Source organism: Marmota monax, unplaced genomic scaffold (assembly GCF_021218885.2).
Source record: "Marmota monax isolate L192 unplaced genomic scaffold, Marmota_monax_Labrador192_F-V1.1 WCK01_AAM20220418_F8-fsc00005, whole genome shotgun sequence".
In the NCBI taxonomy this organism is placed as follows: Eukaryota; Metazoa; Chordata; class Mammalia; order Rodentia; family Sciuridae; genus Marmota; species Marmota monax.
In genome coordinates, this window is record NW_026692254.1 from 26,266,039 (window position 1) to 26,291,280 (window position 25,242).

The 25,242-nt window shown below is 43.4% G+C and overlaps 1 protein-coding gene across 4 annotated transcripts in view; it reads right to left on the minus strand.

Moving 5' to 3' along the window:
• Positions 1 to 25,242, minus strand: part of Ntrk3 (neurotrophic receptor tyrosine kinase 3) — a 389,370-nt gene that overhangs the window by 106,523 nt on the left and 257,605 nt on the right. The window contains exons 13-14 of one of the 4 annotated variants that reach the window (XM_046436889.1): positions 10,956 to 11,090; positions 7,280 to 9,337 (exon numbers count right to left, since the gene is read on the minus strand). The exons of 2 other annotated variants lie outside the window; for them this stretch is intronic. In XM_046436889.1, coding sequence (XP_046292845.1) covers positions 9,219 to 9,337; positions 10,956 to 11,090 — 254 coding nt within the window. In that variant the 3' untranslated portion in view covers positions 7,280 to 9,218. Of the gene's footprint in view, positions 1 to 7,279; positions 9,338 to 10,955; positions 11,091 to 25,242 lie in introns of those variants that run through there. One more of the 4 variants, XM_046436899.1, reaches the window with a different exon arrangement.

Consider the following 25,242-nt stretch of genomic DNA (forward strand, 5'->3'; position numbering starts at 1 on the left):
TTCCCACCTGAGAGGCCAACATATGGAGCACAGAGAGAACCCAAGACCCAAAAGGTGCCCCCCCGCCCCCGTTAGAAGAGAAGTGACTTGAGGGGACATGGTATTTGGGACATCTGTCCAGGAAGGATATTTTATGTGAGCATGAGCAAACCTTTTATCAGCTACTCAGAGACAAATACGGAAGAAGGAAAGGTAACTTACCCCAAGTCATTTTGCTAGTGGCAGTGCTGAGACTGGGATCCAGGTCTTCATGTCTGCTTGCTACCACTAGAGACGACACCTCCACCTCCGGCCTGGGAGGGTGGCTGGATTAATGCCAGTCTGGATTAATGGATTAATGAAGTCTCCAGCTCTCAAAGTGAAAGGACTTACCATTTCCTCCTCAGATAGCTTAGCAAAGACTTCCTGCTTTTCACATGAGTCTCTGCCTACTGACAACCAAAATCTTGTCTGTCTATGTCTACGAGAGGGCACAGTGAGGGACTGAGCCTACAGGTGAGCCTGGGTGTGGTTGTTCCTTGATATAAGAAGGTGGGTTGCTGGTGAATGCCTCATACTTAGTTCTTCCTTAAAAGCTTCTACCCACACGATAATAGTGTTTTCTAAAGTGTGTGTGTTGAATCTATCAGCAGGTGTTAAGTGAAAAATATTCCATGTTCAATTAGATTTGGAAATTAGTAGAATATGAAGGTTTATTTACAGCAGGGCTTCTCTGATCTTTCAGTATTCTAATGCAAATTGTGAATCTATAGCATCTCAAAGACTAAAGGGGACCATGCTGCAGTCAATGAAGAAAGGGGCAGTGGATCTTCACATCATTTATCTAGTAACTAAAGTAAAAGAGAAAAGACTTTTCTGCAAGTTGGGGATTTCAAATTAAGAGAGAGCCATATTGCAGTAACTGAAACTTTGCCCAGAAAACAGATCCATTCATGTGGGATAACAGTTGGTCAAGTGGTTGACCCAATAAAATTATTAAGATAGCCAAAGATACCATCATGAAAATGCACAGTGGGGTTATTCTGGTCTTCTTAATGACCAGGTTGGCCATTTGGCATCAGAGGTACCGTGCAGCAATCGTTTGTTATGGTAGCAAGTAATGCCAAATTGACAGCCATAAAGATTGAACGACTCTGTGAGTCATTTAAACATGGACTCGGAATTTAAAATCTCCCAGGAAGGACATTCTCAGAATATGTTCTGTGTTCACAGTGCCTTCCCCCTGCCCTCTGACTGTGGGAAAGAACAGGTATCTCTCCCAGGATCCTTCTATAGACAATCTTAAGGAGAAGAAAAAGAACAAAATATAGAAATATAGGTTAGATGCTAAATAAATTAAGTAAATTCAGCCTATGAATTATACACACACATATGTATAAGTGGCTTATACATATGTGTGTATAATTATATAAATACACACACATATATGTATAAGTGACTTATACATATATGTATATATACACATAGAGATATATGTGTATGTAAAATTCAGTAAGAGAATGCTGGAACTTTGACATGTGTATATATTGATACATATATATGCATATATGCATATATATAATCAGCATTCTCTTACTATTATATTATTAAATATATATGTATACTTATACATACATACATTTGTGTGTGTGTGTGTGTGTATTGCATAGGCTGGATTAGCTAGCATCTTTTTCTTCTCATTAAGATTGCCTACAGGAGGACTCTGGGAGAGACACTTAAATTGACTGGCCATTGGACACAGACTTTAGAACACAGACTTTGCTCTTGCCTTGAATTTGATAGCGGAAGGGCAGAGATCTTGGAGGCTGTTTGTCTAATCAGTGCTGAGAAGGACGGGAAGTGAGAGAGCTTTTGTCGATTCAGGGGTCTCCTTTATCACCAGGGAGACTCAAGGACACTCCATGACACGTGTTCCTGACACCCACAGGAAGCTGGAAGGGTGAAGTCAGTATTTCTATTAGGCCTGTGTAGCTGGTAAGGGTTGTGTCACATCCCTCTAAGAGCACATGTGTTCCTTTCCCCAGCCCCAAATCCACTTGGGTGTCAGGATTTCATGACCTTTTTATCAAAGGCCATCACAAGCCTTGAAGAGTAAAGAATATCATGTCACATCACAAGACCCAGACTGAAGCTAGTAGAAGCTGCAGAATATGAGTGTTGGTGGCATCTCAGAACTCCATAAAAGAGATGTCATGGGGCCATATCTGACAGCAGTGAAGTTGCTTCACCCTAGGTCCTTGTCCTCACTATAGAATGAATTTGGGGACAAGAGAGGTAAGAATGTTTCTTTTTAAGAAAAACAACCACTTGCTCCAGTGAGGTCCCCAAAGGCAGACCCAGGCTTCATTTTGCTGCCATGGTAACAGCACACAGGTAGCAGAAATGGGAGGGAAAGAGAGCTGGTTGTCATTGTCAGCCACCGAGATCTCCAGCATTAACTTACCAAAGTTGGCTTGGTGGTGTTTTCCAAGCTGACATGAGGCTCTGCCCCTCAAACTTAGATGAATCCAGGAGCCAGGGACTGTGATCCTGGAACATATAGCTTAGGGCAGCCTCACTTCTTGCTCTTCCAACCCTCTCAATGGCTGCATGGGGAATTTTGGCCATCCTCTGAACCCTCCTATGTGATTTTTTTCTCTTAATCAGGGGCTGGAGTGCTCAATAGTTTCAGTCATCAAAATGCCAAACTTGATTGTTCTCTGCCACATGACCCTCTCTCCATTCTTAACTAAATCAAGGTCAGGTTCATCTACATCAGAGAGCTCTTGAGAGGGTCCTATTGACAGAGGGCCATGAGAAGACCTATCCTAAGAAGCCCAGGGGCAACTCTAGTGCCATGTGTGAAGTTCACACAACTCCAGTTTTACAGGCATGGAATCCCACCAGGGACCTCAGCTAGGGTTTCTCTACAGCTCTGGTTATTCTCTGGGAATGTGTGATCTTGCCTTTCCCCTCTATTCCAAAGAGTTCCCAGTTCTTTCACAAACAGGACTCACACCGACCTGGCTGGAGGCCTGAATCTTAGCCATCAGCATCCTGCAAGTTTGTGCTCCATAGAAAGCCTCCTGCCTGCCTGGATTTCTTGTCTCACAGGAGCCAATCAAACCCCAGTCAAAGGTTCAGCCCAGGTGGGTCCCTCACTCTACCCCTTTCTTACTCTCCCCCATGCAGGAGCAGGCAGAGCATCTGAACAAGGTACCTCCATCCACCTGGAAGTCAAAGACAGTAGGCAACGAAGATGTTCACTCAAGCACAGATATTTCATGATGAGAGAGGAAAATAAATGTCCAGGTGGTAAGGGATAAAAATGCAGAGAGGTCTTAGACCCTATCACTCATGAAAAAATAAATAAATAAATCTCTTCTCTGAGGAAGCCAAGCTTTAAAAGGGGAAGTGGAGCCAGGTCACTCTGCAGAAGTTTCATCCACTGAGTGAGAGGGATTAGGACGAAATGTCCCACCCAATGGGCCTCAAAATCCTAATGTTTCAGAAGCACCCTCCACCAAAAACAGACAAGGGACTTTATCTCTTGCCAACTCATTCTTTCTATTTAATTTTGAGTTCAAGTAGGGTTGAAGGAGGAGTCTTATTTAGCTCTGAAAATATGTTGTCAGATCTAGGCTGAGGTTCTCTTGGGAGGTGGGAAGTACAGGGGGTGGTAAGAGTGGGATTTCTAGAGGCGAAATGCAAAACCAGAGCTATCCAAAGAAATTTGAGGCTGCAGGCAGCTTCGCCCACATCCATCAGCATTAAAGAGTGGGAACAGGGTGGGTGGTGTCGAGCCAGGAGAGGGGAGGAGTAGAACTCCAGGACCTTGCTGGACAATCGGGTGTGGGCCAGGCTTCCCATCTTTCCCCACCCTCCTCAGCCCCTCCACTGTCACCCTGCAGGGTGTTCCCTTGTTCCTTCCCAGAGAAGCCTCAGAGCAGCCGGCATCACCCAACCCCATCCAGTTCCCTCCCTGTCCCTCTCTGCCACCTTCTTTCTGCTCTTGCTGTCAGAGTGTGCAAGTCTAGCCCAAGTGCAGGAGTCAGCAAACACTGAAAGAATGAAGGCCCGGCTCTTTGCCTACTCCTTGTCTGGCTTAGCTCAGAAAGCTGCACACAATGATAACAATCAAGTCACCCTGCGTTGATCTGCCCACTCCTGTGCTCTCTCTGTGGCATGGAGCCCTCCCTTGCCACCTGGCTATTATATCTGAGAGGCTTGATTCTTAGCTCAAGCCTGGCCTTGACCTGAGGGAACTGGGCTGAACCAGGGAAAGTGTCACAGCCCAGAACTGTGTCTCTGTCACACCCGTGGCTGCTGAGAGCTTGGGTTCCAAAAGGAGTTCCCACACAAGAGGAGAAAGAGAGGGTGGGCAGAGACCAGGCTCTTGGCTTCCAAATGGAAATGGCTTTGCCCCTGTTCTTGGCTTGTGTGAGAATCCTATGGCTGAGCTTCAACACACCGAGAGGTCTTTGGGTTAAGAAAAGTCAAACGGGGGTGTACAATCAGGCACCTTTCCTCCACCACCTTCCTGTCTAAAACTTCTCATGCTTGCCCATACCTGGGCAGCCTACAGACTTCCTAAGGATGGGCCTAGTCTCACCCAACAAGTCTTCCCCAGTGTCAAAGATGTCATCACCTTTTGGGAATCTCAGCAACTGCAAACCAGGCAATTAATCTCAGATCAAAGACCAACCACACTTTCGGGCATCCAGGGTCGTGAACTGCTAGAATGAGTGAAGAAAGAATATTATAGATGTTCTTTTCCACAGTCTTTTAAATAGCTCGGTTTTCGGTGGTGGTACCAGAAGGAAGCTAGGCATGATGTCCAGCTCCAGAAGCCACTAACAAAGACTTGTCTTAGGAGTGAAGGGTACAGTTATAATTGGGCAGCCCCAAGGACTGACCGCAGCCTTCCAGGGCAAAGACAGGCTGCTTTGGGGGGCAGCAGGTCAGGCTGATACTGTGGTCGGTCCTGGTCCTGCTAGTCACAAGCTGTGAGAGCCCAGCACAGTTACTGAATCTCTCTGAGTCTTGGCTTTCTTGTGGGTAAAATGTGCTTGGCTCTGGGTAGGTGCTTTCTAAATTAGATGTAATAAGTATTATTAATGCTCCATGGTGGACCCATTTTGTGGAGCTTTGCAACCAATTCCAGGACCTGGTCACATGACGCTAGTGACACACAGCCTCTCCAGGGCATGTCCCTGAACATCCTATGCCAGATGAAGGATGCAGTTGAGTTTCTCACCTTCTAAGATTCACAGCCCAAACTCCTTCAACCACCCCTCCAAAATCAAGACCCAGAAAGAACGTGGGAAGCACCCTGGCCTCATGGACTATCAGCTGTGAACCTCTCCTATAGGCCCAAACATAAACTTAAGTCTAGGAAAGTCAGAAGGAAATCCTGTGGATGAGATTTGAACCCAGAAGGTCAGGGACATACAGGTCTGGCTGTGCCTTGAGCTGCCCTAACTGAAGCCAGTGCAAACTGGCATCCTCCTTGGGCTGAGTCCAGGTGTGCCCTATTAACTTTGCCTGCCCCTGAGGGGCAATGGGGGGACAAATGCCATGGCACTTCCATACCTAACAGGAAACCATGGGAAGCAGAGGCCTAGAGATGTAATGTCTTTCAAACTCAGCCGGGTCCTCCTTCTGCTTGACAACCTTCTTGTGCTTCTCTAGCATCTGCCGTGTTCTCTTTGGCTGCTGTTTGAGAACTTTTCAACTCTTTTCAGATCTTCTCATGGCACAAGACCTTGCCTTCATAGACAATATAGGAGCCACCAAACAAGAACCTCCTCACTTTCTTGCACCTAAATCTCTAAGGATGCTATGTCCCCCTGTCTCTCTTCATACCCCCCTACCTCAACAAAAGAGCTCTCCCTCCATCTGGCTAATTTCAACCCCTCCTTCTAAGTCATGGGATTCTTTTCCTGCCCCTGCCATCTTATAAGGAGATATGGCTACCCATTCTCTGTTCTCCTATGCACTGGCAAGCTCTGCACATCAGAACAGAGCAAAACTTAAGCCTTTCCTACATTAATAATGAAAGCACTTCCTGTAACCCATGCATTCTTCATGGTTCCAAGGACTGCCCCAACCCTCTTCCAACCCTGGCTCCCTGGAGCTATTGAGAGCAGAAAAATGCAGAAGTGGGGCAAATCCCATCACCTCCCTAGGCCATTCTAGAGGATGGGAGCTTCCATGTTGGGTAGGAGAGACTCAAACCAAATTAGGCCCAAATTGGAGATAAAGTGAAGGTAAGTGGCCTGCCAATTTCCGGTCAGATCCCAATGGGAGCTCTTCCACACTCCATGATTTGTTTCACCTTGACTTCCTAAGTAACCAAGCTCCAGCAAGGCCTTCTGGGGGTCCAATGAAAGGTTCAGATTCCCCCCAGGAACCCTCTCCAGCCCTCGTTCCTCACTGTCACTCTGTATCTACTGCCTACAGTGTCCCTTCCTCATAAAAAGGAAGACAGTGTAGGTCACAGAAAGCATTTCAACCTTCCCAACTGTATCAGGGCCCAGAGTCCAAGGGCAAACACGTCCCAGCTCTTCTAAGCATGTGACTTGACTTTCAGTAGGTGACTTGACTATTTCATCTCACCATTTCCACCACACACGAGACCCATTATGGCAGTTGGGTCCACATGAGTGTGTGCATGTGGGGTGTGTGTGTGTGTGTGTGTGTGTGTAGAAGGTGTCTCTGAATGATCAGGAGATTGACCTGTTATCCCAGAGTCTCATCTTTCTCTAGGCAAAGTCATGTCCCCAAGATGCACAGGGAAGATACAAAAATCACTCCACCCCAGGAAGAATCTACTGCCCTGCTGTGCACAAAGATACAGGATTCCCCCATTCCCACTCTCAGAACCCTTTGCATATCAGCTCTGAAAAGATCATCTCTACAAATCTTAGCTGTTCAAGTATCAGAGAAGTCCTCCAAAGGAGTGAAAGTCTCAGGGGTCCTAGGAGTGACTGCAAGATTCAGGTTTAAATCTTGCTTCTGCCTCTCATGCTGTGTGACACTGGGTGAATCATTTGACCTATTTGTGCCTCTAAACTCAATAAGATGAGGAAACACTTTGCTATATAAACCTGACCTATTGGGAGGAGTCTCAATGAAAGCAACCAATGAAACAGGTTGCAAACACCTTTGCAAACAGAATTGAGCTATGAAACTTCTTTAAAAGAGTAACAACAAAACAGGAGAGAACATGTGGGCAGCCTAGAAATTTCTGTGTCTTTAATATTGGCAAAATTTCCAAATAAGAGGTCTGATCCAGTCATTTCATTAGAAAATAAAGTGTTTATTAAGAAACTATACACTGAACACTCCTATAAGTCTCTGTGGAAACACAATGCCCCAATGTCATAGCACAAGGTGAGGAAAATGGCAGAATAAAAGATGCTGGGATGGATGGAGCCTGGGAGGCTGGAAATGAGGTAATGATTTACAATAATTAAAAACATCATCCTCAAGCTTACTCCTTAAAGCCACACTCGGGAGGAGGCCCTAGACCCAAGGGGCCAGCAGGGCGTGCTGGGGAACAGCCTCACTGGAGCCATGGGGAGCAGATGAGGGGAGCTGGACAGGGCTACATACTGGGCAAGAACTTGGAAAGCTTCCGGTTTTTCAACCCCATGGAGACATCTACAGAATCAGGTTGGGAACCTGACATGAAGAAGCTTTATCCACAGGACCCGGGGGGAGCAGAACCTATCAACCCATCAGTAAGAGCCTTTTAACTCCCAGGTACATTTGCCAAAGGCATAGAATCTATTCTCTATTGCTGTGCAACACCACCCCCAAAACATAATGGGTTATAAAAACCACCATAGCTTCCCCAAAACTCCCCATGGGGTGCTCCCTGTTCCTGTTGATCATCATCAAGTGACAATCTAAGCTTCCCTCATATAACAGGGACTCCCAGTGGGTATTTGGAGAGCTGGACCAAGCCAGAAATCCACTCAGCTAATGTGTCAGCGAATCCGGGAGAGTCTCAGACCCTGCCAACGTGCCTTCCCTATCTAGCAAGGGACAGACATCCTCTTTCTTCTCCCCAGTGGATCAAGTCAGAAACGGGGGGAACAGCCCCCCTCTTTGGGAGAGGGTGGCTGTGGAGTAAGGCATGAGTCAAAGCAAGCAAAGTAAACACACAGATTGACCAGAGAACAGGGTGACACGTCCGCTGGTGCCACGAGAGGGGCTGGAGGAGGCCAATTTTTACTTCTCTTCCCCTTCAGTTCATCTTGACCTTGAAATGGTGATTCCATTGGGCTCCAAAGGTTCTCTGAGTCAAGAGTAAGTGGAAGTGGGGCAAGAGAGCCAATCCCAGGATCATGGCCTAGCAGGAAGGGCCTTGTTCCCTGATTCCCTCGGTCCCTTGTGGTCCTAGTAGGATGGCCAATTCACGGGCAAGGTCTCCTGTAGCCAAAGCTTGTCGGAACTGCACCTCTAGGGGCCAAGGAGCCTGGAGAAACTCTTTCCAAGGAATTTTCTAATATCGCACTCACTGTGAGCCATTCCAGAGAAGAAGGAGGGGCAGTGTATCCAAAAAAAGGTATGATTTTCTCCACCAAAAAAAAAAAACCAAAAACAAAAACAAAATATTGGTTTCCATTCTTCCCTCTGAGACCTAAGCTGGTGCAACACTTGGGCCTGGTTCCCCCTCCTCTTACCGCGCCGTCTCCACCTCTGCTTAGGTGCTCTTTGTGACTCTTCCCCACTGGAGGTTGCAGGGCGATGAGGTTACTAAAAGGACAGCACAGTGTCCTAGGGAGAGCCAGGGAGACCCCATGCTTCCAAGCGAGAAAGGGAGGCCACAGCACGGCTGGACTTCATCAGGCTTTCTCATGGCGATTGGGTTGTTTTTGTAAAGCAAGAGAATAGCTAGTTGTGTATAAAAGATGGCTCCTGGTGCACAGGTTTTAATTCTCTTTATTGGCTCTAAAGATGGTGGCAGGAGCTGCCTCGCAGGTCAGAAAAAAAAAGAAAAAAATAAAAGAAAAAACACGGTGATGATTGGAGGGAAGGGGCAACCCTGCCAGTGGCCGATGGGGAAATGCCCATCTCGGTGGTGTTAAAGGGTGCAGGGGCACCGGTGGCTCATGCAGTTTCTACTTAGCATCCCCGGATCCAAAGAGAACAACGCCTAGAGCTTCCAACCTCTCAGAGGGCCCAGCCTACCAAGGTGACATCAAAACAAGGAGGCTTAAAAGGAGTTTTTAAAAGCCATGACGTCCTTTGCTGAAATAAACATTGACATCCTCAACATAGATGCCATGGTTAAGAGGCTTGGAATGTCCGGGAAGGCTTATTGGATTCAACATAATTTCTCTGAAACCTATAAAAAAACAAAAAGAAAAAAAACAGAAAAACAGAAAAAAGCAAAATAAAGTAAAAACCAAAACCCCCAAAGAAGATCAAAACTAGGAGGGGAAATAGAAAGGGAGTTTGAAAGGGGAAAACCTAGAGATACGGATATACATTGGAAATAGCCAAATGAATTGCCAGCAAAAGGGAAAGATGAGGGGGAGGGGGTAACTTAAAACCAAGAACGGTCAGGAAAACCGGAAACACTCCATTTTGCTGTGGCCTCCGCTGAACCATGGAAGGGAAGTGAGTGCCACATTTGGGGGCTTGGCTTGGACTGTCATGGAAGAGGAAGGACAGACTCATCTTAGGGAGTCTCGGTCTAGGACCATATACAGTCATTCCAAGTCTGGAAGGAGGATCCCCTGACGATGAGCTGATGAGCAGGTGAGAGAGCAAGGGTGTGCATGGCAGGGTCACCAGAGGAGATGAAGGAGAAGGCTATGCTGCCCCACTTAAGGATACCAGAGGGCATCTCCAATTCTAGGAACTAAAATTTCATAGACCCTTTCTGACCACACTAGGAGGTGGAGGCTCTGTACTGGTAAGCCTACAAGCTTTTTCCTATTGACCTTTTTTGCCTCATTTCACCAGGACCTTGGATGGTTTAGGAAGGATGGATGAGATCTCAGCCTTCCCATAATTCTAATTCTTACAGGGCATGGACATACCCTTGAGGAGCAGCATTGGTGGCCACTGAGTTACAGGCTGCCTCAAGCGAGGAGGACTTCCATGACAGCTTAGAGTCTTTCTGGCCACTCAGCTGGGAACTCAGTGAGAATATCCAGAGATACGGGTGCTCCTGATCAAATCTCCACAAACAAGTTGCTTGATCAAATTCAGAGTTTTAACATATCTGTAAAGACTATGCATGTTTGCGTGTGTGTGTATGTTTGTATGTGTGCACACTCATGCACACATGTGCATACACATGTAAACAGAGAAAGCCTATCTTTTCATGAAAGTCATGTGCAGGCATGTGGACGGCATGATGAAAAACTGGGCACTGGGGATACATCATGGGCACAGTTTGAAACAATCCAATTGCACTGAGACTTTCCTTTCTGTAGCCCAGGACTGGACTAGTATGATCAAAACAGGGTTGAGACATTTGGGGTGTTGGGGTCCCTCCCTCTGTAGGGAGTGAGGTCAAATTTGTGAAGATACAGGGAAATCTCTTTGTCTGTGATATCATATTTAGAAGAAAGCTCCATTTCAAAATGAGACATTTCTGAGATAGTTTCTCTGTGCTGACTCCAGAGAAGGGCTTTCTGGGGTTTGAGAAAGGAGGGAAGGTCATGGGTCTGGGCAGCCTGCTGAGAAGGTCTATGACATCACTGTTTCTCGCCAGGCCATGGCCCCTCTCTTGCTTCTCCCATACCCCTCACCTAGGCCCTGTGAAGCTTCCTCCTCTAGAAGACACTCTTATAACCTAAGGGACTTGAACACCAATACCACCCTGGACACCTAGCCATACCCTATTTCTTTGAGACATGGAGGTTTGATGATGAGTCCTTGGGTCTTAAAAATCAAAATTGGTAGGGAAGGGGTCATGACTTTATACAAAGATGTCAAAGGAGATAACTCACCATGTGACCTTGGGTAAGACACATCCCCACTCTGGACCTCAGGTTCCTCATATATATAGTGAGTTGATGGGACTAGATGATCTCTATTGTCCTTCAAGTTTAATATCCCATGATTGTCTATGTTTGAAAAGACCCCTGGCAGAAGAGGCAGACATGGTGGAATTAATGGTCAGTATTGAGCCCCGAGTGCAAAAACATGGGGAAGTCTTCTTAAGTGCAAACTGCCAGAGACAGAAGTCTGGGTGTCTCCAGCTCCTGAACCCACACTGCTTTGCCTGTCAGGGTACTTGGCTTCTTTGGGGCATAAAATTTAGATTCATTATCCTCCAACTATTGCAGAGTGGCATTATAGAACTAGTACAAGCTGCAGTCAGGGAAGAAAGATTCACCATCAACACGACTCTGCCTAGTCCCTTTCCTAACATGCTTGCCCCCCTTCACTCCCTTTGTTGGGTCAGAATGTCTCAAAATGGTGCCTGTGACTGCCATTCCGGATGCCACTCCTGGGCCTGGAACAAAGATTCTTATCACTAGAGAGATGATACTGCTGAATTCAAGACCCTCTTTCTGCCTTATCACCCACTAAATTGCACTAACTTCCACGAGGGAAGCTATATGACATGGGTAATGATGAGATGGCGGGGGTTGCTTCCTTAAAAATCTTTCTTCTTTTGTTAGGGGCATAAACCTTTGGAACCACAAAAGCTGTTGTTTCCCTGGACACCTGAGGATTACGACCCCTATGAAAGAACTATCATTATGAAAGAACTATCATTCCAGCTTCTGAGAATGAAATCTCCTTGGGAGGCCATGTAGCATCCATGGGCCCCATAAGGCTCCATGTCAGACCCATTAAAGGCCAGGGCCAAGCCTGATGAAGTCTCTGCCAAGGTCCCTAAAGCTGCCTTCGTGAACATGAGCCTTTTCCCATATGAGCTGGGGATCTGAAGTTTGTTTTCTCTGGAACTCTTTCCCAGGTGGAGCCTTTCCAAGATTCTTAAAGCTGAAGCCTGATAGCATAAAAGGCAGTGCTCCAAAATCCTCCATTCCTCCCCCTTCCTCAGAACAACCCCAGAGCAGGAAGAAAAAGGCATTTACTGGGGGCAGGGCAGTGGAGACCAGGACCACAGCTGATACCAGGAAAGGGGTAGGTAGGTGGAAGGAAGGTCAACTAAAGGCAAATAACACTTCCAAAGCAGGCCTTGCCCATGGGTGGCCCACAGACACCCATGTCCAACATTTTCCTCTGTCAAGAGGTTTCCCCAAAATCATCTGGTACAAAGGTACCTGTTGGCCCTCTGTAATTCAGAACAGAGCCTGGTCTTCAGGGACTGTCTAACTATACATTTCCTGAGAAGCAAGCCAGAGAGTCTAGGATCATGTGGGGAAAGGGAGGGGAGTTATGAAGGAAGAGGTTAGGGGAGACGGGGCACTGAGCACCCACAGGGCTGGATGAAAGGTTGCAGGGCCTAACGCATTGAATACCAGAGCACTTCGCATATTCCTGGGCAAGCCCTCCATGTTCACTGCTGCCAGGAGAGGACAGACACTACAACTGTGCAATGCAAAAAGAGGCCCATAATTTCAAAACTGTCTTTTTTTTTCCTGACAATTGTGCAGACCCTAATCATCTCGCCCTCACTGAGGTTTCAGCTCCGCGCTCTGACTTCAGGATCCTAGAGCCACCAGCTTTCCAGCATCTGCCACCAAGAACTTTCCTGCATCCTCTGCCTATGCTCTTTCCATCTGCCTTTGGATTCTCAAAGGCCTCACCTTCTGTCTCTGCTTCTTCCTTTCGTTATCTGGCATCATAATTTTATTACCTAACTTCATAAAGTGGCTTAGGTGATGGCCTCGATAAAAGGCCCAATACCAAATGGAATTCTATTGGATTATTTTCAAACATTCCCTCTTCAAATATATTTGTCATCTTAAAATTGCTACGTCACGGCAACACTTTGCCCTTAACACAGCATTGGCTGAGAGAAAAGCACTTTATACTCGGAAGTGGAACAGGAGTCCCGGTGTTGAGGTGGCTTAACAATAGGGAACTGGAGACACAGAGCAATTTATCCACCCTAGTCTGGATGTCATTCTTACCACTGCCTACCCACCTTCCCCAAGTGGTAAGAAGAGAGGAAATGTTATAGAATCATGCTGCAGATAGGCACGAGAGGAAGAAAGGAGCCTCAGGCGATGCCTAGCTGTAATAATCCTACCATCAGATGTACCGTCAATCACCCTGGAATCTGAAGGTCTATGTAAGTAAGTGACAATGCCAAGCACTGCCTAGAGTTAACTTATTATTCACTGTCGTCAATGGTTAATAGCAGTAACTCCATTTGGCAAGTGGGAAAACTGAGCCTCAATAATATAAAAAGAAAAATCCCCAAGGTTATTTTGTGGGTTAGTCTGAATTTAAATCCAGCTCTTCATTACTCCAAAGTCCTTGTAATGAAGCACTTTGCATTTGTCATTAAGCCCTGGACATAGGGTGAGAGTTTTCTTTCTTAACAAACTGCTTCCCTAGCTCTAACTCCCACTTTTCCCCGCCCCTGGCCTGCCACTCCCTTCTCCCAGCTGAGCCTGAACCAGCTCTTTCCCTGAATGCTTCATTTTCTGTACTCTGGCCTGTGACACCCACCACCCTCACAATAACACTTTGCATGGATTGGTACTTTCTAGGTAGGGAACCCCAGACCCCATCTAGACATTGACTCCATTTCCTAGACATTGACACCCGTTGTTCATGAGTGAAGCCTATGCAGGATGAAAAATAACCTCATGAACAAGAAATAGTAATGAGTCTGGAGAGAAAATAAATTGTTCAGAATATGGTTACACCCATAGAAAGGGTGGGAAATGTCTGAGAACACCCTGGGAAGCCAAACACCGTGCCCAGAGGATCTCTCTTTCCAGCTATCCTTTCCTACACTGCTGTGTGAGCAGGGATGGACAGAAAAGGGTTCATTTCAATGAAGGAAAGCTCCCTCACTCACTTTGATTCCTGCCTATGTGGCAGCTCCTCCAAAGACACGGGAAGGTGGTCGCCAAGGTACTTATGATCTCTGAGATATAGTTATGATTGCTTTGCTCTGCATCTTTGCCTCCGGGCATGGCTATTATGCTTTTTAGTCTAAGTTCTTTCTTCTCCTGCCATCAGATTCAGGTTGATGGCACTAGCTCAAGTGGGTTAACCTCAAATGCACGCTTGCTGGCCACAAATCAGGTTGTTTAAAACTCTTCTCTCCTCTGAGGTTACTAACCTCTGGGCCACACATCACACCAGGATGGTGTCTCTCTCTCTCTCTCTCTCTCTCTCTCTCTCTCTCTCTCTCCCTCCCTCCCTCTCTCTCTCTCTCTCTCTCTCTCTCTTTCTCTCTCCCCTTCTCCTCCCTCCCTCTCTGTTTTAGCAATCTTTCTTAGTTGCCAACACTTAAAAGTTGGAAGATTTTGCATTTAAAATACCCCCATTTCTACCTTTCCTTGAAAATCCAAGAATTCTGGCAAAGCTGAGCCAACATTTCTGCATAGTAATAGTCAGCTAAAGCAGAGTAGCCACTCAGTTTAGGAAAGGTGTATGTTTTTCAGTTTTCCCAGTTCTCCACCATTCCCTGTTATTCTCTACTCCTTGATTTATTGATAATTTCTGCATGGTTTGTCTTCACATTTGAGACTGAAATTTTACAATAAGCATTAGGTGCAGAGTGCCATCTGAGCAAGTCTCACTGACTGCCTCTGTGACACCAAACTTAGGCTCTCTCTGGTCATGGTTAACAATCACAAAGAGTCTAGATACCTACAGTAGAAGAACAAATCCGTCTCAGAAAGGGGAGAGAGCTCAGGAACTGCACTGTATGGGCAAGGAGGCACTGTGTTCATAAACCAGGCTCCCAACAAGACAACAGGTTGGGGACCACAGAGGATGCTGCTGCTAGGAGAAATGTCATCAGTCAACTGTGCTTTCCATGTTGCCTGACATGGAAAGGCATGTGACTAAAAGTTACTGAATGCCAACCAGCAGGGCTTTTTATTGTAGCTCCTATATCTCCTGAGGCATGACTTGACCCAACTATGACTTTATCTTTATAATGGCAGATTATAGGGACCCCTGTGTTTCAAAGGGTCTCATAGGATATTGAAGTGTTCTTGGGACTGAAATATGAGTGTTGTGTCCTTCATGGCTGAGGGTGTTGAAAGGAGATCTCTAGCTTCAATATGGGACACCTCCTCCTGCAAAGTTTCCTCCGTATGCTGGGAAAAATGAGTGATGAGACTGGCTGGCCCACTTGCCAGCACAGCCAAGTCTGCTTCTGCCCAGGTGGAGATGCTCAGAGGGACAGAGGGAAGGCTGAAAGTAGCCCAAATGAGTGAGCTCATGGACTCAGGCCCATGGGAAGTCAAAGTGGGAGGGCATCCAAACCTGGGTGAGATAAAAGGACACAGAACACTGAAATTATCAGACAAAAAAAAATGTGCTGTGGGACATGGTCCTTGACATCACTAAGACTATCCCAACAGTAAGCTGATCTCAGCTTAAAGGACTGAAATGTTAGTACCAGAGAAAGTGAAGTTCTTTCTACTCCATGACATGAAATGGCCTCTCAGATTCAGAATCCTCCATAAGTCATAGAGTAATATCAGTGATATGGTGAAATCTCTTTACCACTCTCAAAAATCACAATATCTCAGACAACTTGCAATAGCTGAGCATCTTCTTTTCTTGCTCAGTCTAGAGGAGAGGACTTCATGTGTTCAGTATTAATAATCCATCTTCATTCCTTTCCCTGCTCTTCAAAATACCTTTTAGGTGCTGCATGTTTTTCCCCCTTTCTGGATTATTTTGACTCTTTTAAAAATATCACAGAAGCATAGAGAACACCAAAACTCTCTGCCCACCACCCAGCATTAACAACTCATAATATTTTGGTATCTTCTTTTCAAATTTTTAAAGAAATAACCTATTACAATAATGGCTGAGAACCCGTTGATTCCACCCATCCCTGTTCCTCTCTCCTCTCACCAGAGGTAGCCACTTTTCTGAAATACATGATTATCATTTCCAGGCATCTTATAATAATTTATCTACATATGCATATATCCATAACCAAATTATAGTATTATTTTGCATGAGTTTAAACTTTAAAAAAGGGTATTTTCTAGATTTAATCTACTTTGATGCATGTAGCTCTCATTCATTAATTTTAGGAGTCCATTTTGTGAATATACTATACATTATTTTCCTGTCCTACCAACTGACACTTGTTTCTATTTTTTCATTATTCCAGAAATATTGCAATGAGTATTATTACACAAGTCTCTTTATGCACACGTGGGGGAGTTTCTCCAGGGCATTAGTTGGCAAACTTTTCCTATCAAGGGCCAGATAGAAAATATTTTCAGCTTTGCAAACTATACAGACTCTGTTGTTACTATCAAATCCTGCCAATGTAATCTGACTACAGCCATAGATAACAAGCAAATAACTAAGCATGTTCCAGTAAAACTTCATTTATAAAAGTCGGGAGTCAGATTGGGCCCTTGGCCCGTGGACCAATAGTTTGCTGACCTCTACTCCAGCCTTGTTAATCAAATTGTGGGCACATGGACCAGCAATGCCAGGAACAGCTTGGTAGAAAGGAAGATTCACACACCACTATTTCAATGTCTGCATTTTAATAAGCTCCTCGGGTGGTACCTATACACAAAAGCATTTGAGAAGCACATCTTTAGAGGATATTCCCCTAGTTTAGTGTCTATAAATCCTTAACTTCACTCTCTTGCTAAATGTTTCCCCAAAGTGAAGATACCAACTCATATTTCTATAATTACTAAATGGCTGAACTTGTTATCATGTATTCCCATATCTGATATTATTAAACATTTTCCCTTCCAAACTGATGAGTAGTAGATGTTATTTCCTTATAGTTTTAACGTCACTTCTCTGATTACTACTGAAGTTGCACATCATCTCAACTGGGGTTTCCTGTTCTGTGAGCTGCCTATTTTTATCCTTTCCTCTTTTGTGTGTGTGTGTGTGTGTGTGTGTGTATCCATATGTGTATTGCTCTTTTCCTTTTTATTTGTGGGAGTTTGTTATTTATTCTCTGTACAAATATTCTGTCAAATACACACATTAGGATTTGTTCTCTTATTCTGTTGGTCTTTTAACTTCGTAGATGGTACTTATATAGATTTAAATTAATGTAGTCAAAAACATTAAACGTTCCTTTTATTTCAAGAAATGTTTTCTTTCTCAAAGTCAAAAGATATTTTCCTTTTTTAAAAAAATACTACATTTTGTAAAACTACTTCACGGAAGAATTACAAGTAATTTACATGGAGGCTCCTCGTTCAAGGAGGTAAATCTGAACTCCCCCATCTTGAGTGTGTGCTATTACTGGCTCATTTCCAAATTTTATGGAATTTGTGGAGAGCGTAACTTTGCAGTGACGCTATCTGGCAGATGCTATCTCACCCAGGTGATGGGGATAACATCACAGTGATGCATCATTAGATAAGCAAACAATCTAGAAAAGATGAGATAGAATAGATAGACTAGTCTTCCTCCCCCAGACCCAGAACCCCACTAACAAGCTTATGTGATAGACATTCTGCCTAGAACTTGACCACTGCACTTCAAAACTGTCAAGGCTCTCAGGACAAGAAAAGTCTGGGCAACTATCATAGATCAAAGTTAGGAGGTACAATTACCAAATGCAGTGTGGTATCCTGGATCAGAGGAAGAATATCCAGGAGAAAACATGAGACTAGAATAATACAGCAATGAGTTAACAATAATATACTACAATTGTTTTCCTAATTATAATGAAAGTATCCTGGCAACATAGAATGATTATAATAGGGGAAGCTGGATGAAGGACACAAAGGAACTCTGTATACTATTGTTGCAACTTTTTTGTATGTCGAAAACTATTTTTAAATAAGAATGTTATTTAAAACATAAAACTCTACTTTTAAATTTCATCCAGATTTTATAATTTATTTTGTGACTTACTTGGAGTAACAATATCACTTCCCCCCCCTTAGGTGGTTTTATTGAATAGCTTCCCCCTTTCATACTAATTTGCAATGACATATACAAAAATATACAGATACCCACACATCCGTCTGTCTGTCTCTCTATATATACACACACGTTTTCTGAGTACTAAAAAAGAAAATCATTATATCTTGGCCCATTTGTTTCCTGGCTTATTTGCTGTAAAACTTGTAAGTTTTATTGTCTACTAGTCAAGTTTCTTCAGTCTTTATCTTTTTCGGTGGGGGTTACAGGGGATTGAACTCAGGGGCACTTGACCACTGAGCCACATCCTCAGCCCTATTTTGTATTTAGAGACAAGGTCTGAGTTGCTTAGTGATTCACTTTTGCTGAGGCTGGCTTTGAATTCCCCATCCTCCTGCCTCAGCCTCCCTAGCCACTGGGATTACAGGCATGAACTACAGTACCTGACCCACTCTTTATCTTTTTTAAAAGTACCTTGACTATTCTTGTTTTTTCATCCTTGCATAGAAATTATAGCATAAATTTATTAAGCATGAGCCTTCAAAATTTATTAGAATTGTATTCAGTTTATAGATTTGAGGAAGAATCAACATCTTTATTATAGTGGTTCTTATTGTCTATGAATAGTATATATATGCTTCTTTTACTCAGTTCTTTTAAGCTCAATAATATATTGCATTTTTCCATAGGATCTTGCATGTCCTTTTTTAGATTTTACTTTTTTAACTCATATTTCTGGTTTTATTTCATTTTTGCTATCATAAATGTTACTCGTTTTGCTACTATAATATAAATAATGCCATTCCAAATGTGATTTGAGCTCAGTTTTCTAATGGTATTTATGAAATACATTTAGTGATCTTGTTTTGGCTATATTACTGAATTCCATAATTAGTTCTAATGGTTGCTTTATAAATATACTTTGATGTTCTATGGAGAGTGATCATATCTTTAACTTAAGGACCATCATCTCTGTCTTTTCAATTCTTTTATGTCTTTTCTTGTTTTATTACATTGGCTGGAATCACCAGAATATTGTTGAATAAAATTCGTGATAACAAGTATTCTTATAAAATTTTTTACACATTTCATAATTTGGGGTTGTAATTAATTGAGAATGGGAAGTTGTTGTTGTTGTTAATTTTCCTTTTCTGCTCCCACATACTGTTTTAGTAGGTTGTTTATGTTGTTATTGTTTGTTGTTGCCTTTACTTAACCTCTTAGAACTTCAATTCTGAACCAAATCCTATAATGCTGGCTTGGAGGCCCTAGTATATAGCATCTTTATCCCCTCCCTTATTCTTCCTAAGCCTCACAGATTCCTATTAACTATTTCCAAAGAGGGGTTAGCAATGATTTTTTTTATGAGTTTGTTTTTTTCAGATTCTTTTCTTTACTGTTCAAGCCTGTCCCCACCCATGACTGCAGTCAGTGAGTGTAACTCTGATTTTCTGACAACTTGGAGCACATATAAATTTGCAGATCCTCCAGGGCTAAATCCCTGTCCTAAATGTTTGCCTCTAGACCAACATGAGACCTCATGCCCAGCATGAGAACAAATGTAAGTCTGTTCTTCGCCTTTTATTTCTGTACCATTTCTGGCCCACAAGGTTATTTATCTTGTATATGGGCCTGGCTATGTTTTCTTGTATTTTCTTTTATTGCTGTATATTTGAAGTTGAGTAGGTGCACTATAGTATGAACTTACTATACCATCTTGACCACAACTCGGTTATTTTTCTTTCTTTTTGTATTAGAGAAAAAATGTATTTTCCTTGGTTAAAAAGCTAACCTTTTAACTGGTGCCTTTCAATCCAATCTCCAACATTCTTCTTCAATTATTTCCTGTTTCCCCAGAATTTTCCATCTCTCCTATTCTATTCCCCTTTGTACAGAAATCTATATAGGACGCCTCTGTCTTTTGTGTGCCCATACTACTAGCCTCTCCTAAAATAAAGGATAGAACACTTCCACTTTACCATACCATTCAGTTTCATCCCATTTCTTCAGTTCCTTTAGGTACCAACATTTTCCATGATTTACCTCTAACCCTAACCTCCAGTGTCCCAGATAATTCATGCCTATCTTCCCTCAATCCAAATTCTATTCCCACCACAAAAACTGACCTCTTGAATATCATCAGTGGTTACCCTTTGACCAGATTTTCTTTGATACTCTTCAACTTGATCATTCCACAGAATGTGGCATCTTGACACCCCCCCCACATCCCCATGACACTTATAAGAGTGTGCCACTCTGGTCATCTTGCTACTTTTCTGCTGCTCTTCTTTCTATTGGCTACTCCTCATCTATGGTGGTTTTTCAAGAATCAGTCCTCTCTCTGCTGAATACTCAAAGAATAATTCTGGGACTGATGGCAGCAGCATCACTGGCAGCTGGCAAAAAAAATGAAGAATCTCAAGCTCCACCGCAAACCTACTGAATCAGGATATGCACCTTAAGAGAATCCTCACATGGCTCCTGTGTACATTAAAGTGTGGCAAGTGCTGCTCTGTCCAGCTGTTCTCTCTCCATTGCCCAGAACATGCCATTATTAATGTCTATCTCCATTGGGGTGACTTCTAATCCTTCATCTCCAGCTACAGAATTGCCTCCAAATTCTCACGATTCCAACTGATTTCTCAGAATTTTCCGTTATTGCACATCATAACCACAGACACAATGCTTCTGTCATCCTCTTCCCAAACCCCCCTCTCTCGCTTTCTGAAAGGACAGTTCTTACCATGCTTATAATTTTTAAGGTAAAAACTCTTGGAGTCATCCTCATTTCTTGCCAGTGCCTTCCTAATTCTCTATATAACATTTCAAACACTTATTTTGCAGTATCTCACACACTCTTCCTCTTATTTAGATCCCCAGTTCAGCAAAGCATGGCGGGAAGATCTGCACAGAGAATGGCCTGGCTTTCAGCTCCCTGTTCTACTGTGTATCAGTTCTGTGTGACCTTAAAGCCTTAAAAAGTTACTTCTCTGGTCTTCAGTTTCTCCTTCTGTGAAATGATGATAGCATCACTTATCTCACAGGTACTCAACAGTTTAAAATAAATGAACATCTGAAACTCATTTTAGCAAGTGTTGGCTTGTGCTTTCTCACCACCCACTCCTGTTAAGGACCACTGTTTTAGGGTTTCTTAACATGTTCCCCTGAATCCAGTCCTTAGGTTAATCTATATGGCACATCATTATCAAATTATATCATGAAAACCTCACATTCACCAATCTACCATCCTGATCAGAAGCCACCAGGGTCTTGAAAGTTCTTCTGCACAATGCCCCCAAAGCCTTAGGCTTCCGTCCTCCTCTTGCCACACCCTGTCTCCAGCCAACCATCCTGGCCTTCTCATCCACTCCTCCCCTATTAACACCCTCTGGTTCAGTTAAACTCCAGACCAACCCCACCTTACCCTTTTCAGCTCCTGTCTTAACCTCCTTAGTATTTCACTGTGCTAGTTGTTTATCTTCTGACCTATTGTTCTCATCCAATTCCCATTCTATCCTTGAATCACCAGCTCAAATTCACTCTCTTTATGTCTCTTGGCAGTTAATTGTGAGTTTCTGTGTCATATTTTTTCTCCTATCATCTGGAACTATTTTAAATTAATTACCATGAAACCTTTCATATACTTATTTCTCATTTCTCAATAAGATTATTTAAAAAAAATTAAACAAAACCTAACCACCAGTATCTATTAGCATGCACACTTACTCAGGGAATGAGCTAAATGTTGTGCATGGACTTCCACATCAAATTTCCTTGGCATTTCCATGAGGTGGGAATGTTTTTGGTCCCTAGTTTGTGGATGGGGAAGCAAAGGGACAGGGGTACTCAGTGAGTGAGGCTAAGTTGCACTGTTCATAAAATGCAGAGCCGGGAGGTGAATCCAGACTTCCTCCTTCAGCTCCTGCATTCTTAATCCCTTTTGTATATGATGCCCTGGGCAGGAAGCAATTTCTATTTCTCTCTATTTCCCATATGATAGAGAAGAATTTGAGAGAATAGACTTGGTTTTCAGAACCCTGTGATCTGATTTGTGTGTGTGCGTGTGTGCACGTGAGATCTGTGTAACAATGTGCCACATTATTTTCAAATTCTATTATAGTATTTTGGCATTTGCAAAGTGTTTCTACTTACAATGGATTACAAATAATGATTATGTCAGCTTCAAAATAACTCTGTGAGGTATGGAAAAAAAATATCATCTTAACATCCACACCTCCTATCCCCAACTTGACTATGTGGCACCCAGAAGGAAAGTCTTCATAACCTCATGTGGTACCCAGGTGCCCGACTTTTCTTGAAGCCTCAGCTGTATTGTTCAGGATGTGATAAGCAAGAGGCCAAGGCAGGAAATATAATCAATAAAGTCCAAATCCCTAGCTGGTATCAATTTTAAGCAGATTATCTTAAAGTAGGGCATGGGCTAATAGAATCAGACTGCTGGCACATTCTAAATGTATAGCTCTAAACATTAAGTAATATAACCCTATAAGATGATTTTCCAGCTCTGAATTCCCATAATTAGAGATAATAATGAAGTTATTGAAAATGATGATGAAGGGGAAGATGAAAAGAAGATCACAGAAAAGAGAGTTCCACCACATCTCTGTCCAAACATATGTACAGAGCCTTTCTTTAGGCCATTTTTAGTTTAATGAAAACAGATTTATATACACAGACATAAAAATACTCAGTTTGAGCAGTGAAAGTGTCATGATCTCCCCTAAAGATGGAAATTGAAAGTGGCAGATTATATCTGCCTGCATAGGACCTGTGTGACCCATGTGGCGCAGGCCACTGAGCATCAGGACTTTCCAGTGATGGGTGCTGCTGTGGACACCAGCAACTGCAGACTCCACACCCTGCTGTCATTACGCTCCCCTTCTCCACATGAGAAACACATGTTATATGCTCACGGATACTCTGTGCAGAGCTGAAGAAAGGGAGAAGGAATAATGAGATGAGTAAGAACAATTACTGCCAACAGGATCTTAAAATCCAGCGCCAAGAATGTGAGGGCTTTGGCTTTCTGAGCTTACCTAATGAAAATTTTGCCAATACTTGAATATCAACCTATAAGATCTGGGGGCAGGGTAAAATGGGACATTTACGGTCAACTGAGGTCCTAAAACAATAACTACAATATGGAAAATATACTAGTGACTGTCAAGAGGGTAGTACCCACCCATAGCTGGGAGAATTTATTTGGGGAGCAACTGCATGATCACAGGTAGGAGGGAAAAAGGAGGTGGGAAAGGTTGTCACCAGGCAGAAATGCTTAGGAAGGATTCCAAATGGTGGAAGCACGTGAACAGAGCAGAGAAAATGGGAGATTGTTGTGGGTGGGACTGTATCACCCAGACCATGACCCCAGTACCCTGGAACAAGACCTTATTTTCAATAGGTTCTACACAGATGACCAAGTTAAAATTAAGTCATTAAGGTAGGTTCTAATCCAATGTGATTGTCCTTATCAAGAAAGGCAATTTTGATTGTCCTTATCAAGAAAGGCAACACACACACACACACACACACACACACACACAGAATGTCATGTGAACATGAAGGCAGAGATCTGGATATTGTACCTGTAAGCCAAGGGGTATCCAAGACGGCCAGCAAACTACCAGAAGCTAGAGAACAAACCCTTCCCTGGAGCCTTCGGAGGGAATGAGGCCCATCCGACAAGTTGAGCTTGCATTTCTGGCCTTGAGAACTATCAGATGCTAATTTTCATTTGTTCTAAGATATCCAGTTTCTGATACTTTGTTATGGCATTGCTAGCAGGCCAAAACAGGAATTTTTGTTTTTCCTGAAAAGTAGAGGAGGAGTAAAGGAGAAATGGAAGCCAGCTTAGTGGGAGAGATGAGGAACAGTGTTGGAGACTACCTGTGAGCAATCTCATAAAAGTGGAACATCACGAATCAAGTGACAGTATTGAAACTACAATGTGGAGAACATTCAGGAGCAGGGACTGGTAGCTAAACAGGTGAGTGGATAGACAAATGAAGACAGATGATGTATCAATGGATACAGGCTCAGGTGGATATAACTAGATAACAGATTTAGGTTACATAATGTATTCTTCAACCAATGACAATGGCCTTGCTAATTCATGTTAACATCAATTTCCAAATTTTAAAATGTGTTGCCCATTTTTAAAACAATGTCATATAGGCCTGAGAGAACAAAAGTAATTTAAATTCATAGGAATTACAGATTGTCCCAGAAAGTCCAGAGAGACACACCAGATTGCTCTAACCAATCTAGATTAGTCCCTAGACTAATCTCCTAGGGACCTAACCCTCGATTAGAACCCTCTGACCCAGGCTGGAACAGTCCAGGCAGAGTTCTGGGCATTGCTAGGGGTGGGAGACAGTGGGAGACTCAGTCTTACTGGAGAAGGATGCCATTGCTATGAGCCTCAAAGGAGAGATGGGATTTCCTTATAAAAAGAAAGGAAGGAAACTTACTCCCAGCAGAAAGAACCATATGCGCCATGGGTATAAGATACATCTGGGGAAGTGCAAGGAATTCCCACTAATAAAAGGAGACCTTTAACTGACAGATCATGAAGAACCTCATGTAGGCAAGAGGTGAAGGCTCTGAAAGTCAGCAAGAGAGAAGATCAGAGTGAGTGGAAGAAAAGAAGAGGAAAGATCATGGTGGCTTCTCTGGTTAGCGTAGGGGCCAGCAAGCTTTTTCTGTCAATAGCCAGATCGTAAATATTTTTAGGCTTTGTGGGCCATACGGTCTCTGTTGCAACTACTCGAATCTGCCACTGCAGTGTGAACGCAGCCACCGACAATGTGCAATGAATGAGCATGGCTTGGTTCCAATTTATTTATGGACACCGAAATTTGAATTTCATATAATTTTCACATGTTACGAAAGATAATTCTTCTTTTGAATTTTTCCAACCATTTAAAAATGTAAATACCATTCTTAGCTTAAGATCTGTACAAAACCAAGCAGAAAGCTGAATCGGACCTGCAGGCGGTAGCTGTGGATACGTGGATTAAAGGGCAACCGTACCAGGCTGGGTAAGAGGTAAAATGGGGCCCTGAGGACAGTTGCCAGAGAAATGCAAAGGTAGAGTCTGTGTCAACCAGAAATTTGATGTCTGATTAAATGTGGAAAGTGGAAGAGGAGGTAGGGTATGGCCTCTCCAAGGCTTTACTGATGATAGGATCATTAGCTACTGGGGAAGGGAGGGGGCGGGCAACCAAAAAGAAGCAGGTG